Here is a 19,709-nt window from a genome sequence, read left to right on the forward strand (position 1 = left end):
TCTTATCAATAAGTATAACTCCAATGAATCATTCTTGCGATAAGTTTCCGAAAACATGCTAATTTCTAAAGCATCTATTGAATACAATTGTACAGTCACGGACACTGGGTTGTAACAATTCTACTGAAAGTAAACGCAGTGGTTAAAACCCAGAAGTGTCCGTGACTGTACATGCGCATGCATCATCATTATAAGACAAAAGTGTACTGCTAATATACACTCAGCAACTGAATTTATTAATTGGCTATTCAATATATTTTTGACCGAAACGACGTGGAACATCGCAGTCAAACAAACAACGAAGTTCAAATTGCTTTTATGAAAACAGACAATACAATTTAAAAGTTGCCATGATGAGTATCTACAATCATGGAAGTGAAATACTGTTCAAAACACTTTTATTTCGCCACTTCAACTACGTCGTATTCGCACTGGATTGCAATTACGATTGGAAAATTAATAAAATTAGACGCACTAAGAACTTTTAAACAATTATTCCTGCAAATCTGGTTCAATTGGACTGGTCTGGCTCCGTAGAAAATTGAAAATTGATTTGCTTTATTTTACTTCGCTTTTTGCGCTACTTTTGGCTAATTTGCGAAGATGAGAATGAGTGATGACATGATGAAATTGATGAATGGACACACTCAAACATCTATGCGCAGGACAGGATTCGAACCCTGGACACCTGGTGTCGTAGCGCGATGTGGTAACCACTCTGCCACGGGGGTCGGCTGTCTGGCTCCTTAGAAAAACGTATAGCTTTCAAAACCGTACGTGCGTGTGTGAGAGGGGAATACTATTCTCAGGATCGTTTTTACGTATTGATATTTCAAAACATTTATTCGCTGCAGTAACATCTGCAATCATTCAATGACCAAACATGAGGTGTTATGAATAGCAGCGATTGAGTAACTTTTATAATATGAATAGCCATAATAAAATCGTTCTAGTTGCATCAAAACTGGAACATCAATCTGCAACCTTACAGATAGTCAACCTAAAATGTATTCAAATATGCCGGGTTGCATACCACACGAGGATGCAATTTGTTACAGAGCCAACGGTGATTGTGAAAAGCTTCTGACGTTGAATTACACGAAACTTTTACAGATGTTGCTGTACATGTGTAGAACCGATTACCCTTACTTGGTATTGTACCCTTAAATGAAAAACAGCTTGCTAACTAATATTTTTCTTTAGCATAAGACAAACGCGAAAAAAGTGATCGCAATGCATTACGTATTACTTAGTGCACAATTTAGTATTTGTCATCTTTCGCTTTAATTAATGCTATAAAGAGCGGACGTTGGTTACTGTTCTATTAACTTTTAAACATTCTCACCAGCAACAATAACATTGAAATTGTTCAGTTATTCACAATAGCTCTCCAGACAGAAAAACTGAAGTATACACTTTTGTCAAAGAGATCTTCCCTCAAGTTCACAAACGTTCGGTGTCCGTACGTAAATGTCCACGTCGCTGCCAACCCTGAGGCGAACCCTCCCTCTCGCTCCCTTGGATGCCCGCAAAAATCAATGACGAGAAGGATGACAGCGTTACCTAGCAACGTAAGCCCCTCGACCAATTGTGGGACGCGTTACGGAGTTGCTGGGCTCTTCCCCCAAATCTCATCGGGTAGTCGGGGCACATGCACGCGGGAGCATTTCTTATGCCGCATTTGTTTTCATTACTAAAGCTCTCCAGACTGCTTGACTAGGGTAGGTAGAGATGTGAAGAAGAAGAAGAAGAGTCAATACAGTCAGCTCAACGACATTGTACCCCGCACAGCTCAGACGATATTAAAATTGCGGGTTACCTGCCCAGGCGTCCCGCGGCAAAGTTTAACCCGGCAGGACACACGCATGGACAAAAGTGCCAAGGACCTACGACCTGAGGAGGGCATTTTTACAGAAAGCTTTAAAAATATACCACGTGCTTCCATTGTACTTAGTGAAGTCTCTCGACTTTTAAGACGGTTGTCAATTTATTTCCGCGAAGAAATGAAGTCGAGAAAAAGCGAAGTCTCGACTTCCGCGAGGAACGCAATTCTCAATCTAGACTCCCGCCAGGAATGCTATACACATATGTCGACTCCGCCAGGAACAGAATGTCGACTCCAGCTAGGAATGCAATACTCATTGTCGACTCCCGCTAGGAATGCAATACTCATTGTCGACTCCCGCTAGGAATGCAATACTCAATGTCGACTCCCGCTAGGAATGCAATACTCAATGTCGACTCCCGCTAGGAATGCAATACTCAATGTCGACTCCCGCTAGGAATGCAATACTCAATGTCGACTCCCGCTAGGAATGCAATACTCATTGTCAACTTCCGCTAGGAGAATCCAATACTCATTGCCGACTTCCGCTAGGAATGCAATACTCTATGTCGACTCCCGCTAGGAATGCAATACTCACTGCCGACTCCCGCTAAGAGAATCCAATACTCATTGCAAGATACTCTTGCTAGAATTCCAATATTTCATGTCGACTCCCGCCAGGAACGTAATATTCATTGTCGACTCTCGCTAGGAATATAATCTTCATTGTCGACTCCCGTTAGGAACACAATACTCGTTACCGACTCCCGCTCGAAATACAATACTCATTCTCGATTCCCACGAGGAATGCGAAACCCTTGAAGCATCTGCGAGGGATACAAACCGGCATTGCAATGACCTACGAAGTCAAAGAAGGAGCCTTAATCATGCAAAGAAAAGGGATACACGTAAAGTGTGTATCCTAATAGGTAGACAACCCAAAATACACTACAAAATTGCAGGATTGCATACCATCTAAAGAAGTGGCTCCATATACAGGATAGCCGACAATGCCGTAATCCTTAATGATATGTCCATAAGGAGTCATATAAATCCGTGTGTTCAGGGCATCATGAAAGTGGCCTCTCACATTATGTAACTGCAACAATTCTCATTAAAGATATCTATTCTAAACCAAAGAAGCCACATTACATCCAGCTATTGTTTCTTGGCGACTGTGACAGGATGATTTAACTTGTTATCCAAGTACGATCATCCCCATGCTCCCCCCACTACAAATTGCGTCTCAAAGCAATAAAAAACCATCAATGAAGCTGGGTTGTAACCACCATTATTACCATTCATCCTCATCTTCGCGATTAGCCAAATGTGGCAGTAAAAAGAGGTAAAATCAATCAATTAAATGAAGCTAAAAAGTGACAGCTAAAAAGAGATCTCCCCAGATCCATAGAAAAGTGGAAAAGGGCATTTTTAATTAGACATAGAGGTACAAATATTTATTGTTCTTTCCAGAAGTACGATTTTTTTTATCTCTGTAACTTGATTTCTGTGTTTATTTAAACTTCTAACTGATGATGTCAAAGAATAGTGATTTCCCTTTTGTGTATATATATCTTGTAAAACCTGTTGCCATGGGAATTATGGACATTTTTTCTTGGTGGTGTGATAAAGAGTTGCAAGACGCTATGATTCTACGCAAACAATTGGACTCACGCATCTGAGTATTTTTCTTGGTAAGAAGTGAAATATGCTTCATTTTCTTAGTGAAAACTTGACTTGGATTTCATTTGAATAACGGACGAGGAAGTATTACTCATACTCTGAGAGCCATCTAGTGAACATAATGAACATATTCTTGTGTTTCATTAAAATAAGGTTCTTTGGTTAAGAGAAGAACGTGTCAGGATTCAATTTTGCGAAATCTGAGAACACAAGAGTTCAAGTTACCTGGTGAGGATGCGATTGGAGAATGAAGATCTTCCTAGGGTAACAGGGACAGACATTATCTCCTCTTCCCCACTTCGGCATCGGCACATCAAAAAAGCAATTGCACGGGTTCTACTGTATTCTCCGTTAAGTGATGGTTCTTACTGCTTCTCCTCGCTCTCATGTATCCTCCAGGAAAGTGCTTGCCGCAAGATTGCTTTGCTGAACGTCCGAAAGTGCGAGCCGCTTTTTTCCCTCTTTAATTTCCCTTTTTTTTCGGCAGCATCTTGCGCCACTACGCACCCAATTAGGTAGTTTGATTAAGAAGTACAAGGAAAAGGGGAGAACAGCTCGTAAAAAGAGGCTCGGGATTGTCTATTTTTCTTCCTCATGGAGTTTTCAAGCAGGGGCCGGGCGACGCTTCTCCGGGGCCGTGATTTAACTTTGCGAGTTCCGCGGGGGTAATGGGAGTTGTGCAGAAATGAACAAGATTTTTCGCTGTTGGGAGCTCTTACAAGGTACGCGGGGGAAGGAAGAGCGGAAGGAAAATTCCGTGAAAAAATGTCAAAATGCAATTTTTGGTTTATAAAGCGGGAGAAACTGGGGGATTCTTCTGTGGATCCAGTGAGAAGAGATCCACTTTTAAAATTCCCTCCACTTAATTATTAACATGCATGTGAAAAAGTTTTAAGCGCTCAATACAATCTTTGGAATGACTATGAATGAATTAATGGATGTGTCTGCACATTGGGCCATTTTGCACCCTTCAATGTACACATTGCGGAGAAATATCCCCTTATCTAAAATTCTTACTTGACAATTTAAAACAAAGGATGTAAAAAAGCCCTTTGAGGAAAATTGAAAGTGTCAGGTTGTAAAATTACCTGCAAAAGACAAACCGAACACATTAAAAAGTAAGAATATTCTAAAAGCTTGCTCGCAGGCAAACACCAGCTCTTCTCAAAAAGCTAAAGACATTTGATAAACCACTGTTGTCATCGCCCAACAGGGATGACAAACAGCTGTGAAGATTCAAAGTCTGCCTGAGGAAAGCAAAATCGGAACGTTCAACAATATTCCGAATACAATCTTTGGCAACGCATTTGTATGACGGAACTCTTTTGTTTCTTAAGCATGTGTGACATGCTCTGAATTTTGAACCTCCTCATTGTAGAGATATGGATTTAAACAAAAATACCATTATTATCAATTTCCAAATAAGAAAACTCACTTACATAGTACTAGGTGTTACTATCTATATAAAAAAGACTATATACTATATTTTGTACGATATATTTTGACTTGCTTACCTATACACTTTGAAGGTACCCTCTGCAGACTACGACATGCCGTGGGGAGAATGTAGGGGTACGGTCCCATACATTCGCAAACAAAGGCAATTTCTGTGGTCATGTGATGAGTACCATGCTCCCGCTAACTTCTCCCCTAGGGTTGGCCCCATATATCCATTCATTAGTGACTGGGTAAAACTCGAAACCGCCCTTTTTCAAGGGGTATGATACATTAAAGTATCCTTCATGTGGAGCATGTAGTTTTGCTCTTTACGGCCAGACATTTTTTTTTTAATTTTTAATTTTCTTGTTCTAGATACTTTCAGTTACGTTTTATTGCAACATCCTGTACATACATGCACGCACACTCGCGTGAAGTTAAGTGGAAATTTAAGCACCTGCTTTAATTGTTGAGATTGAGTACTTTATCAGTCATAGCAAAATGTAGCATGATCACCATTGGAGCTCAGAAGAGGTGCTGGATGCTACTTGTGTGAGCAAGCTTTCTATTTACACGGAAGAGAGTACGCGCTACTTGTGTGAGCAAGTTTTCATTTACACGGAAGAGAGTACGCGCTACTTGTGTGAGAAAGTTTATATTCACACACAAGGGAGTACGTGCTACTTGTGTGAGCAAGTTTCCATTTACACGGAAGAGAGTACGCGCTACTTGTGTGAGCACGTTTTTATTCACATGCAAGGGAGTACGTGCTACTTGTGTGAGCAAGTTTTCATTTACACGGAAGAGAGTACGCCCTACTTGTGTGAGCACGTTTTTATTCACATGCAAGGGAGTACGTGCTACTTGTGTGAGCAAGTTTTCATTTACACGGAAGAGAGTACGCGCTACTTGTGTGAGCACGTTTTTATTCACATGCAAGGGAGTACGTGCTACTTGTGTGAGCAAGTTTTCATTTACACGGAAGAGAGTACGCCCTACTTGTGTGAGCACGTTTTTATTCACATGCAAAGGAGTACGTGCTACTTGTGTGAGCAAATTTTCATTTACACGGAAGAGAGTACGCGCTACTTGCGTGAGCAAGTTTATTTTTTCACACGGAAGCAAGAACGTTCTCCAAAAATGTTGAGGGATGAATAGGTAGGTGCTCAGTTTTATTAATACAATCCACCATTTCAGTTGTGCGTTTACACGAATTTTTATTTCCGAATTTCCGGGTATATGGTCTTTCATGAGGGATATCGGGCAACCATCTTCTGTACGAGAATATTGTCTAGCCGTTATTCTGCTCTCACCCTTTGTCATAATGAGCAATTAAGCAGAGCTTTAGAGGCCATGGAGTCATCATCTGCTTGTGTCATTTTGTGCCTACTTGGACGAGGCGCAGCATCTTTTGTCTTGGCAACGAGAAGAGGCTCCGAGAGAAAAGAATCTCCGTCTAGAAACGGTGCATATTTCGTCCGCTTATGGGCCAGAGCATGCCTTAAATACCTCCCTTATATCCCAGGTTAATTAAAAGAAGGATTTACACTGCCTTTTAGGGTAAGGGAAGGTTCATTTTACGGTCGGAGGTGGAACTACAAGAAGGCGCATTGGTGAATTTAAGGGCAGGACTCGTGGAGGCACCGTTGCTGGTCGTTTGTGCATGTTTCATGTTTCCTGCTTTGCTTTTAATGCCACCTTCCAGACATAAGAACACTCAGTATAAGACTTAAGTACTCAGACGTGATCGTAAGAATTCAGTGAACGGGGAATGATAAACCTGTACGTTTTAAAATTATAGTATAAATAAAGGTTAAGATCTAAGTAGTTTTCACATAGAGAATTGGAAACTGAGGCTTCTTGGAGGACTTATTAGTCGAAGAGGTATTTTACACAGCATTTTCAATATTTCTGTTCAAACCACGACATCGTTACCTTTATCTTTAATTCAGTTAATATTTATTATCTAAAAAGTAAGCCATGCGTATTCTCTCAAACAATATAAGGGTTGATGATCTATTGAGTAAAAAAAAACAAGAAAAAACTATATAAAATCTTTTACTAGGCTTTTTTTTTAAAAAATGAACAAAATTACATGAGTACAGAGGATGTTATGTAATGGTAAAATATAGAAAAAGGGGTGTAATATATAGATTGTTTGAAAAGAAAACTGACAAAATATTTTTATTATTTAGAGTTGTTTTTGACAGTTTTAGGCTAATCGCGACGATGAGGATGAGTGATGATATGATGAAATTGATGAAGGGACACTCACAAAGAACACCCATGCTCAGGCCGGGATTCGAACACGTGATTTCTGGCGTAGTAGCACGCTGTGTTTAATCTTAGTCTGTGTATGATACACATACATACGCCAACACACACACACACACACACACACACACACACAGACAGACAGACAGACAGAGAGAGAGAGAGAGAGAGAGAGAGAGAGAGAGAGAGGCGACACTGAAATAATATTAACTGAGAGTTCAGAGTTTATAGACGTGTGAATGTAGCAGACGGCAGAAATACTGACTTTAGAATGAGTGAAGCTTAAACGTATGAAATAACGGAAACGATTTGTTACCCTCGCTACAATTGAATACTTTATTCAGGTACACGTTGCATATTCTTAAAGTAACTGTGGATAACTGTGATGAGAGGACACTCATAAAGAACGCCCGCCCATACTCAGGCCGGAAATCGAACCCGTGACCACTGGCTTCGTAACGCGATGTGCTAACCCCTCTGCCACGGAAGCTGCGGTGGTAATAGTAAGCTCTAGTAATTAACTAGAGAAACGCTGATCCACTCATATAAATTTTCGGTAACAACGGTCCCAGTCTATTACCGCTGTTATAAGAACCATTTAATGTTCGTAAATGCCAGATAGGATCTTCTGTATCAAGTTACAACAAAGCTCTGTGTCCACGCTGTACCAAAATGATTTCCAAAGGCAAATCCGGGAAGTGGAAGTTTCATTACTGGGAAGGTTGTTTGTTTTGTTGCGAGGTCTGTTGTTTTGGTCTCTGGCTGAATATTGCAAAAGGTGACCCGACTTTATGGTTTTCCGATAGAGGTCCTTGCTGTTTTTTTCTTCCGCCGTGAAGCTTCAATGTGGTCCGAATGGTGACCTCAGTTGCAGACCCTATTTCAAGCGGTCTTGCTGCGAGGAAAGTATTTATGGAACTGCAGCCAGATTCTTACCACACTAGATGAAATGCTGCGGCATACGCAACCGAGATAGCAATGAAAGGGAATGAAACAATCACCAAATCACCATTAAGTTAGAAATTAAAATCAGGGAAATACTCCCTGCGTTCGTTCTTTCGGGAAGTTAAAATTGTAATTTACATATGCATGTACTGTCCTGACAAAATACAAAACCAATTCCTGGCTAATAGGTTAGTACTGGTTCCACGTTTCATAATTTGTTTTAGACATTGTTTCCGCAGTTGGAAAGAAAGCAGCCAATCAGAGACCTACTATGGAGCATTAGAGCTCACTCGTACTGAGCATAAAGCTTTTGATAGCGTGGATTATGAGATTACATGCATAGAAGCGTCAGCATCGGAAAATTGAGTGGTGGTGCAACTACGGGAATAACTCCCCCTTTGGATTTTCGTTCTTAGGATTTACATTTCTAAATTCTATCCAAACTGGGGAGAGAAACACCTAAATAATTACCAGTGTTAGATCTTTTAAGTTTACTGCTGGCATGTCAATTCCTTGTGAAGTTAAAAGTAAATTTGTGTCACTATACGTTGTAGTAAATAACATATTATCAAAGATCAGTTTGAATTTTCTTTTCAAGTCCTCTTTATGCAAAGATAGGCTAATCGGGACTCGACCTACAATTATATATTCTTCTTCCTTCTGTTATTTAGCGTCGCTTTTCTGTCACTATTGGCTAATGGCGACGATCATGATGAGTGATGATACTGATGAAGAGACACTCAGAAAGACACAAAGAATATCCCTGTCCAGATAGGGATTCGATTGATTGACTGATATGGTGTTTTAAGTCCACTTTATGCACAGTAAGGTTAATCGGGACTGGACCTATAGTTTAAAGTGGGATCCGAACCACTATGTGCGACCACCGGGTATCGAACCCAGGACTCCTTGATTACAAGGCGCCATCGAGGAGGCCATGGTAGGAATTAGAACCTGGGACCCATAGCGTCAAAGCGCGGTGTGCTAACTACTCTGCCATGGAGGTCTGCAGACCTACAGTTTAAAGTGGGATCCGATCAACTATGTGCCATCGCCGGGTATCGAACCCGGGACCCATTGTTTACAAGGCGACGACGTTACCAGTACGACACCGGGGAGGTGCATGTTATCAAATTTGGCCCGCTCAGTGGCCTAGCGCGTTAGGTGGTGGTGGACCTTTATTCACACCACAGAAGTTCCCAGGTTCGAGTCCCGGCCTGGGCATGATTATTCCTTCGAGTGTTCCTTCATAAATCACTCATCGTTTCTATGAGCCTAAAGTGGAACAAAAGCGACGTAAAATATTTATTAAAAATACAATGATAAAACGAAATGTTTCGTGATTCCTCATTGAGGACAACACGTAAGTTACGTGAACATTTACATTTATTTTGTTGTTTTACTTCGCTCTTCTACGATTAGGTTTGATCTCTTCATTATTCTTACACAATTTCCATGAACCGCTGACTGAAGGACAAACCCAATTAAATATCCAAGCCTTTCTCGGAATTCAAGACCAGTACCTTACATGTAGAAATTTTCAGCGAAAAATGCAGGTTCGACCAGCGTGGAATCGTCTCTGCCAGTGCTACTCCGAAAAACCAGGTGAGGCCAGGCCGGCTCGGTAGCTCAGTGGTTGGAGCAATGGCACGGTATGCCAGATACCCGGGTTCGAGTCCTGGTCGAGCCTGCATTTTTCGCTGAAAATTTCTACGTAGTACATCTCCTGTGTGTGCCTAATCTTCAACAGTACCTTACATGTATGTGTAAACGAAATCAAGTTTCTACTCTTCTCCTTCAACATCTGAAACAAGCATGACTAAGTTGGTGGTCCATTTTACCTTACAAAACTCGGCGCAAAACAAATTAACCTACAGGAAAGAAATATAAATTTACGATAAACAATACGTCACGTGCGTACTTTTGTTTTCTATTCTCAAACAAAATACAATGCGGTATTTTCTTTCCTGCAGGGGAATTCCGCGGAAACAAGATAGACCAAATTACTTTCATTAACGACTCAACTGAACACCATCAGTCACCAGGGCCCGACTAGCGACAGAAAAAAAAAAGTCGTGAAAACAACTAACTGACAATGAAGCCAAGGGACGTGAGTATCGACTAAGATAAATAGAGGTAAAGCCCAAACAAACAACCGAAAAACAAAACCACCCCGAATCAGACCGAGAAAGAACAGGGAAAAAACAAAAAAGGGAACCTGCTAGATGTGATTCGTTAAAGTCAACCGAACTCCATCTCGACTCTCTTGACCACAACGAACACCTCTACAAGACCACAGGAGCAATTTTCAAGTCGAGCATCTGCTCCTCCGGTGAACAACTCATCACCAATGATGGAAGACTGCAGACGGTCTAGGTTGAACGTTGGTTTGTTTCAGGATTTCACACGTAACCACCCTGCAAATATTAGTTTTCTGCTTTGAGAATGATAAGGAATGTGGTTATATCAAGATGACTGTTTTGAAGTGCCCTTCTAATAAATAATACAAATTAGCCTACTGAGGCTGAAATGAAATATGTGTGTAAAATATATATTTTTCAGCGTTGAAGCTGTTTTCAGAAATCAAAATAAATAAGCATAGAATGGCAAGAGCTTGATCTCGGATTATATTATTTCATCCAAAATTACTAAAAAAAAAGTAGTCTATCAAACAGTGACATGCAATTTTCCTGTTTCCTCTAGTTAGAAAAAAATTGCTCGGACTATAACGATTACAGTACATACAACTTAAATAGTTTCTGATCTGAGAGAAGAAAATATTAAATAATAGTTTTCTTAACTAAGATAAATACAATGTATCTAATGGCAACAGGTACAGACAGGAGAGTCATTAAAATACACGCATACATTCCTACAATGTATAGCTATTCCCTTGGATAGATAAGGTAAGTAACGCTGAACATCAAAGAGGAAATAGAAGATGCAAAGTTGTCTTTCAGGAAAGAGTGTAAGATGCAGATAATTTTTCCTTGACTTTATAAGCGTTTTCTTTCGCGTGTAAAGGAAAAGGATCACGAAGAAGAAAGTCACTTGTAATTTGAAACTTATGCTGTATGTCTTAAGAGATTAACAAAAAAGTATTTAGTTTGTGAATATTGATATCTATAGTGACAGAAAAATCCAACAAAACCCGCAGTCAAACCAGATCCTGATTTTGCAGGGTAATTGCACAACTGAAGGTGAAACTGTAATTTTGAATATTCCGAATTTTAAATATGTGCGAAATGTTTCATGTCATTTAGAAGAAAAAAAATATTTCACAAGCTGCTAAATAACAATAATGTTGCTTGCTATAAAAATAAGAGTATATGTCTGGTATATAGGAGGTCAGTGTAACCAGCTACAAAACCAGATTCACCGGTTCGAACCCTGATTAAGGTAAGGATGTACAGTCACGGACACTGCTGGGTTGTAACAATCCCTAAAATTAATGGGATCGTTACAACCCAGAACTGTCCGTGACTGTACGTATCTTAATGTTTATACCATCATTCATTTCATTATTCAGGGTGGATACTCTGGGATCTTGATAAAATTCACGTATAATTCCCGGTTTTCAAGACGAACTTTCAAGATGTACTCTCCGTTTCAACCTTACGTATTCCCGCCTATCACCACCCATACATAGACATACACAAATATATTAACAATATGAAGGGTCTGCGTGATTCCAATTTATACAAAAATTCTAATTTAATTCAATTAAACGGTATATATACCTGGGTATATAATTTAAGGTGAGGAGTTTAAATATGCCTAAATATATCTGCAAACACAAGTCACAAATGTTGTGAGATATACTAATCTACGAAAAATTGTTAACTGTATAAAAATTTCAAACTGGAAATTTACCTAAACAACTTTCAAGATATCTTGCAATAATCTTCCGTGTCATAGATTGTTCTGCAAAGGACACTAACAAAGCAAACAGATTGACAGAAATAAATCTGTTTTACTTTCCACGCAGCTTTCATTCGCTTTCCTCGATAAAAAATACAAGCTAAATTGTAAAAAACGTACCTCAGGACACTTATAAATATGTATAAATTCAATGGGATTTGGATTAATAAAAGTTGCCATTTTTCACGTCTACGGAGAAAAATTCACGTAGAATTCAAGCATAATTCCCGAAGCCAATAATTCACGCATAATTCCCGGAATTCAAGGAATTTTCGGTGAGTAGCCAGTTAATAATAACATTTGAGTTGCATTCAAAAAGTATTGAATACTTCAATTTACTTCACCAAAAAAGAAGCAAAGTGCAGTCAGTTTCGACCTGAATAATTGGTATTATAGAATCCCTTATTTATTTAACTGAAGCCAAAGGGAGACATATTACTGTTAATCATAAAAGTAGGAGATTAATTCCTCAGCAGGGTTGTTACAGGTCCAGGAATTTTAATTAAATTCAATTCCGGTCCAGGAGAGAAAATCAGCAAGCGTAAATCGGTTCTTGACCGTAAAGAACTTTTTTATCTGTAAGGTATTTCAATTCGGTCCAGGAACCTTTTTTCCCGATCAAATTAAATACGGCCCGGGAACATTTTTTCCGAACCAATTTAAATTCGGTCCAGGAACCTTTTTTTTCGAATCGCTTTATGGGGTCCAAGTTCCGTATTGAAATGAAACAATACGCAACTTGTATCGCATACGGACCTGACGACAAACAATTATCCATTTGTGAGCATGAAAGACTAATCCAGGTGCTGGCTGTCTCGAGAATCTAATGTAGGTACAAGGTAGAAATGGGCGAAACGCAAACGCTGCAGTCACATTGCCCCTCTCCATTTAGCCCCATTCTCTCATCGAGTTTCTTAACTTGGTTGTACCAACACTGCCCGTCCCTGTTGTGATATCTGCTGGCAACACAGCAGCCTCACGTTAACTCATCAACGACTCATATTGGCTGCGGTTCGTGGATCGGATGCCAGAGCAACACGTGACGGGTTTCTTTGAACTCAATGTGACGCCACACTAATATAGTACATTGCGTTATGTACAGTAACACTTCGACAAGGGAGTTTTTGAACCTGGCCCACGGGAGAACAACAGCGTTTTGATTTATTCCCTGCGCTACGTTTTCTACAACCGCAGTGTGACATTCTAATGTACAACGTACTCGCGGACATTTTTAGAAGGCAACTTTTGATCGCTAGGAATTGTAAATAAATTCAATCCCCGACTGGGAGAGAAAATCAGCAAACGTAAATGAGTTCCAGACAGTGTATAAACCTTTTCATATTTAAAGCATTTCAATTCGGTCCAGGAACCTTTTTCCCGCATCAATTTAAATACGGTCCAGGAACCTTTTTTCAATGTAACAATACGCAACTTGGACCTAATTTAAATTGTGCGTGAAAAAAAGGTTCCGGTCCTGCATCGGAACCCAATAGAACCCATTAGAATTTATGGGTTCCTGGACCTTAACAACCCTCTTCCTCAGTTAAGGGAGTATATTATTGAGATTGATTGATTGATTGATTTAGTTTATTTTACTTCGCGTTTTGTGCCTCTTGGCTAATTTGCGAAGATGGGGATGAGTGATGAAATGATGAAATTGATGAATGGACATTCACAAACAACCAAGCCCGACCGGGATTCGAACCCGGGGCCCTTGGCATCGCAACGCGATGTGCTAACCACTCGGCCACAGGGTCGGGCTATATTATTGAGAAAAAGACATTTCAGGTCAAGGTGCAGCTTATTAATAGGAGAAGATGGGTTACATTGTGTTGATCTGGATAATATACTGGAAGGTACCTATATTTTAAATTGGATTTAATTGCAATTTTGTTTTAGAAAAAAATATTTCATCATTCACTCTGATGCTCGTGATTAACCCAAGTGCTAGAAAAGCGAAGTAAAATAACACAAGCAGAATTGTAACAATTAATTTTCTTACCACCCAGAAACGTGTTAACACATTACAACTCATTTTTATATGCATAATCATTGCAATTATTAGTTCAAGAACTGTACTGTGACTATTATTATTATAAATATTGTAATACGCTTTACTATAATTACAGTTGACAATCAAGTGTGAATAGCACAGATCATGGTGAATATTGAAGAAAAGAACATTCGAGTGGAATTTTGAAATAAATATTACAATGAACCTGGAAGTTATCGAGAAAATATTGCGTACACTATTCTTTATTTCGAGAAAAAAAAAACAGGCATGGAGTGAAGCAACAGATAATGCATAAAATAGGAAATATAAATGACTTGGTGACGCAACACAAAGGAATATTCCGCAGACCACGCAATACTGATTTAAGCGTGGCGACACGTACCTCATTTTCTGCAGACTAGTAAATTATTCATCGAAAAACAGGACGACGCGATAGCTTGTATTCGTTCTCGTACCCAGAGCGAAAAACAGAAAGGATAGAGGTATACATAAAAAATAATAGAGATAGAACATTGACACATCCGAAAAAAATTATATTATTATATATTTTCGTGTCAATATTTAATTTTCCACACACAGATTAATTTTTATGCAAGAATTAATAATCAATATTCGACTTGCAAGTGGACGAATGGTATCCAGAAAATTTGGCGATCCAACTCTACCAGAGATAACCCCAACTAACAACTAATAACGTGGAAAAGGTAAACGTGAAAATAGTAAAACTTGGCGCATTTCTCAAGGTTCTAGTTAAATAATTCAACACATGTAACAAACGCATTTACCAGATGATTTATGATAGTCTTTTTTGTTGGAAATCATTATCAAAATTTATAAATTACGTATATGAATGGATCGTAGCAGTTTTAAATTCAGTACAACTGACTCTTCATGATTTCGAAAAAAAATCATGCAGAACTAACTAACTAGCAATCTAGTCTTCTTAAACCCGAAGGTATATGACTGCAACATATACAGGGACCATCGGTCCCTATCATGGGCAAGAACAATCCAATCTTTTTCATCGTTACCGATTTCCTTTAGGTCCATCTCAAAGAAAGTTATCCCTCCATCTTCGTCTTGGCCTTCCCACAGGTCTCTTACCATCAGGTTTTCCCACAAGAATCCTGTACACTATCTTTCTCTCCCATTCGTACCATATGGTATGCCCACCTAAGTCTTATTCTAATAATATCTGGACATGAATACATATTATGCAGTTCTAAATTATGTAATCTTCTTCCCTCACCTGTCTGCTCATCCCTTTTAGGTCCAAATATTTTTCTAAGGATTTTATTTTAAAATACTCTTAATTTATGTTCCTCTTAAAGACCGTAAATTATGCAGAATCAATGATGATTATTATTTTTAAAACAATATTTCCTAGTCCCAACCAGAGAGAAACGACCTTCTATTGAGTATCGCCTTCAAACTTCTGAAAAAAAATATGACTTTCAAAAAACTTCCGACATTTTCCTACAACGACATGCCTGGGTGGCTGAGAGTCATGATAAGGGCCTGATGAACATGGGCTTCTTCAATGAACAGAACATTTTTCCAAAGGTAAGTGTAAGTGTTAAGTCAGCGAACCCGAATGTAGTAGATTGTAGATGAGCAGAGTCAAGTTACCCTTTATCTCTAAGCGTTCAGATCATCATATTCGCTCGTCCCGACTCCCCCTCCATCGTAACTCCGCTCGCCCAGAGGATCGTCTCAAAGAGACAGTAAAATAATAATGTTATCACTCGAGTACAGCGGGAACGGAGTTTCATGTTTACGACGAATGCAGAACTCCGAATAGGAAACTCGAGCTAAATGGCGTCTCCACGGAGGAGGCTTAACGATGGTCGGAAACGGGTGCGGGTTAATGCCCCTCTGCGTAAAACGTCCAGGAATTACTCACACACAAACTGAAGGGTAGACGGTTTCGGATGAAGTTTTATTCCCGCACCATGACTCATAAAGGGGTAACGGCGGGGATGAAGAGTCACGGTCCCTGCACCCCACGTTTCTTAGGTGATTACATTTGGCTTGTTCGCTGCGACAACAGGTGAACAAGAATGCTGGAACATCTGAATGAACCAAGGGTTCAGTCAACGAGTTCTCATCACAAGAAATGGTGCAGCTGAGGATAGTTGATAATCAAGCTGAGAGTCAAATCTCTGAAGTAAGACTACTGAAATGGCGATCTCAGAATATTTAGATAAAAGAAAACATACCATGTCTAGCCATGAGTTCGTCGACGACTTATATGTATATGGAAAACCAAGAGCAATCTAGGAATGTTTATGAAAAACATTCACACTTGAAGAACATATTTCAATTCCTCGTCTATCCAAAATAGGCTTGCATGCACAAAATGAATTTAGTATTTTTCGACCTGTTATTCTTAAGCCTTCAATCGTACAATTAACGGGGAAAATGTGACACGTGTGCATAAGCCTGTTTGCTTATTACGAGTCTCCTTTAGCTCAAAATACCAAGTCAGTTCCTTTTGGCTAAATGTAATTGTATACTCCTGTTCACATAAAGTGGAACATAAGTTTAGACAGATGAAGTACGTGTATGTGCCACTTTATCTTACCAGGAGTGTACACCCCACGGCAAAAGAAACAGTAGGCGAATTGCCCATGACCATTTTCATTCGGTCTGTTTTGCACAATATGATAATGAATTATTTTTTTTAACAAAAAAAACGTCAATATGCAGAGGACAATGCCTACTTCGAATCAACAGAATTTCATTCCTTAAAAAAACACAGGATGGAGAACAAAAAAATAATGAAAAAGGTGATGGACAATGTGCCTTCTATTATCTTTGCCGTTGACTGTGCAATCACTTCCCTCATGAATAAGGAAGAGCTATGTGCCCTTTGTAGTTTCAGGGCAAAATAATGGGATGACACTGCATGTTGATCTAGTTATTCCACTGATTACTTGAAAGTATATACTTTCTTTCTTCATGATGCAAATTGTTTAATCTAAGAATATAATACTACATAGTCAATACAGTTGGGGTACGGGCCTCTCCGATGGTGAACAGGCAAATCTGTCGCCTTGTAATCAAGGGGTCTCAGATCCGATCACCGATGGAGGCACATTGCACACTGATTCGGATCCCATTTTGAGTTGTAGATTCGGTCTCGATTAGCCTATATGAGAATAAGTCGGACTTAAAACTTTGGCGATTGTTGTAGTTGTAAAGTTGTGAAGAAATGTCTTACGGTGAATTCACACCAAAGTGACATATGTCGCTTGAGGATTTCAGCAATCAAACTCGGGCTTGTGCGGTCGCTATGGTGTGACACGTTGCTGCTGATTGGCTCGTTCCCTAGCGGTAGCTTGAAAACGTTGCCGCAGCTACAGACGAAGAATTTGGCTGCAACGTTAAGTCCACATTGTTTTCGAGGGAGTCATTTACTTACCAGAGCCAGGGATAAACTTAAACCCGCCTCCCCAGGGAGTGACATTCAGACGTACAGAAAGTTAAAACCGCTTCAAAAAACAGCTGGAGATGATTTCCGCAGTTGACCGCATGTGGGCTCCATTACACCCGAGATGATATCGCTGTATGTCAAGAAGCATAATATGTTTGGGGTTTTACTATTCTGTAAACCACAAGGAAGACAAGATTTCCTGGAGTGGCAGCTTCGTTATGCACTCGAGTCACGCGAAATAAGTGAAAACCAGGTGGTTTACAAGCTGTTATCATCACCTTACTCTGACTACATCATGCACTAGTTTTATATCCACATGCATTTCTTTGGGCGCACACCCTTGTGAGTGCGGTTCCAACTATATTCCTCCAATATTTACAAATATATATAACTGAGCCCGAAGAACACTGTGATCTTCATGTACGTTTCAATACCAATGACAACCGCTGCACGTGCATTATATGGCTGTCACGACCTATGATAGTGGTCATGTGTCTCCATGCTGGCAAATCGCAGGTGCGTGGAACATATCGCAGACATAGCTCAGCAGGTGGAATGAAAGATGGGCAGAACGCACGACACCAGCTACCCTACGCGAAAGCTAACACACATTCCAAGAATATTTCAGCCGCGATAAACCCTTTCTACAAACAGCAGCACATTTTGCTCATTCAAGCCGAACACCATGAGGGGGATTAAAGTGTGTTATATACGACTTACGCACAACTACCAATAGCGGAGAAAGTTCTCCCGTGGTTTCCAATACAGATATAGTCTGTACTGTACATGTTACATGAATAATAATGATAGGCCTACATCGCATCGATAGCAACAACATCGTCGGCCAATCTAGCAGTTAGTCTTGCAGGTATGTCGACCGCTTCCGTTTCTCGTAAACCATATTTCCCCCTGTGCGATTTTGAACTGACATCGCGTGATATAAAGCAACGAAGGAAAGTTTATTACATGGGAATCCTTTTGCATCGCTTTATGAATGGTAATGGCGTTAAAATCTCCATCAGCAGACAGGAAGGCAGGGGCGGATTATTGCCGAGGAAGATATGGGTGAGTAATAGTCTCGGTTGAATTCTCAACAATACCACAATAATGAATAGTTAAATCCACGACAAATTTTCGACCCTATATCAATTTCAAAGAAAAGCGCACACGCAAAAGAAAACAATGACAGCAAAACTTCCTTGGTTGTAACGTAACTACATGCTAAATATGCACAAACTATGGTACGGTATGGTACTAAAAACATGCTCGTTAGATTGGCAGTTTCGAGCGCCTGCTGTGACGCATAGGAAAGACAACTCCGCAAGTGAACAAATCACCTACTTCATCCAGTGACGAAACAGCTTAGGTGAAAGGGAAGGGATCAAGCCGGAAACTCGGGTATAAACAAGAAGTTGTAGACAGCAGATATGCGGTCGTGGTTTACTGACACTTTTTGCACAGCGAAATCATGACTGGACCTACATTTTAAACTGTGATGCGAATTGCTGGATATAGAGAAGGAGGATTGAAGCTGAAACTTTGATTACAACGTGATTTCCATCACTAGTAGTAATAAAGATGTATTCAGCACTTGACCAATTTTGTCAATTTGGTGAGTAGTGGCATGAGCAAGTTTTTTTTACGATTACAGAGTTGCATCACCATAGTAAAAGCCGTTACCCGACTCTTGAGGAATTTTGCTAGTCATTCCAAAGAAATGTTTTTTAGTACTTGTAACTTTCTATGAAAAACAAATATTGTGGATTTACTTACCTTGTCCTCCGCCTCTTCGGCTCGCGCTTCCGCCTCCACCACCCGCTGTTCCAGCTCTGCCAACTGCAACAAAGAGAGAGACCATTTATTACTGTCTACCGAACTAAATATATGTTTAGCAAGAATTTACACAGGATATATTTTTCTTATGTCCACCCACAGGGCTGAATTCAATGTATCTAATTTTCACAACACAAACAACTAAATTGTTTCCTGTACGCTCTTTTAAATATACTCAGTCCCGGGAATCTCTGGAGCAAAGCCGCGCATGAAAGTAGAGAAGGGGAGAAAGCGAGTGGGCTGATAGTTGCAGCCGAATTTCCTCTTCATGCACTCACTTCCCCTCCAACGTGTTCATTGGTCGAGCTCTCTCCGAGTCACTGCTTGCGAAGAGACTTGTT

The 19,709-nt window shown here is 39.9% G+C and overlaps 1 protein-coding gene across 5 annotated transcripts in view; it reads right to left on the bottom strand.

The window, feature by feature from the left end:
• The window catches only part of LOC145978872 (uncharacterized protein CG43867), a 936,647-nt gene that overhangs the window by 205,172 nt on the left and 711,766 nt on the right, over positions 1-19,709 (bottom strand). For all 5 annotated transcript variants that reach the window (XM_083111771.1, XM_083111770.1, XM_083111768.1 and 2 more), the window contains one exon: positions 19,309-19,371. In XM_083111771.1, coding sequence (XP_082967897.1) covers positions 19,309-19,371 — 63 coding nt within the window. The remainder of the gene's footprint in view (positions 1-19,308; positions 19,372-19,709) is intronic.

The sequence above is a fragment of the Lepisma saccharinum genome, chromosome 25, assembly GCF_977018435.1.
Source record: "Lepisma saccharinum chromosome 25, izLepSacc3.1, whole genome shotgun sequence".
NCBI lineage: Eukaryota > Metazoa > Arthropoda > Insecta > Zygentoma > Lepismatidae > Lepisma > Lepisma saccharinum.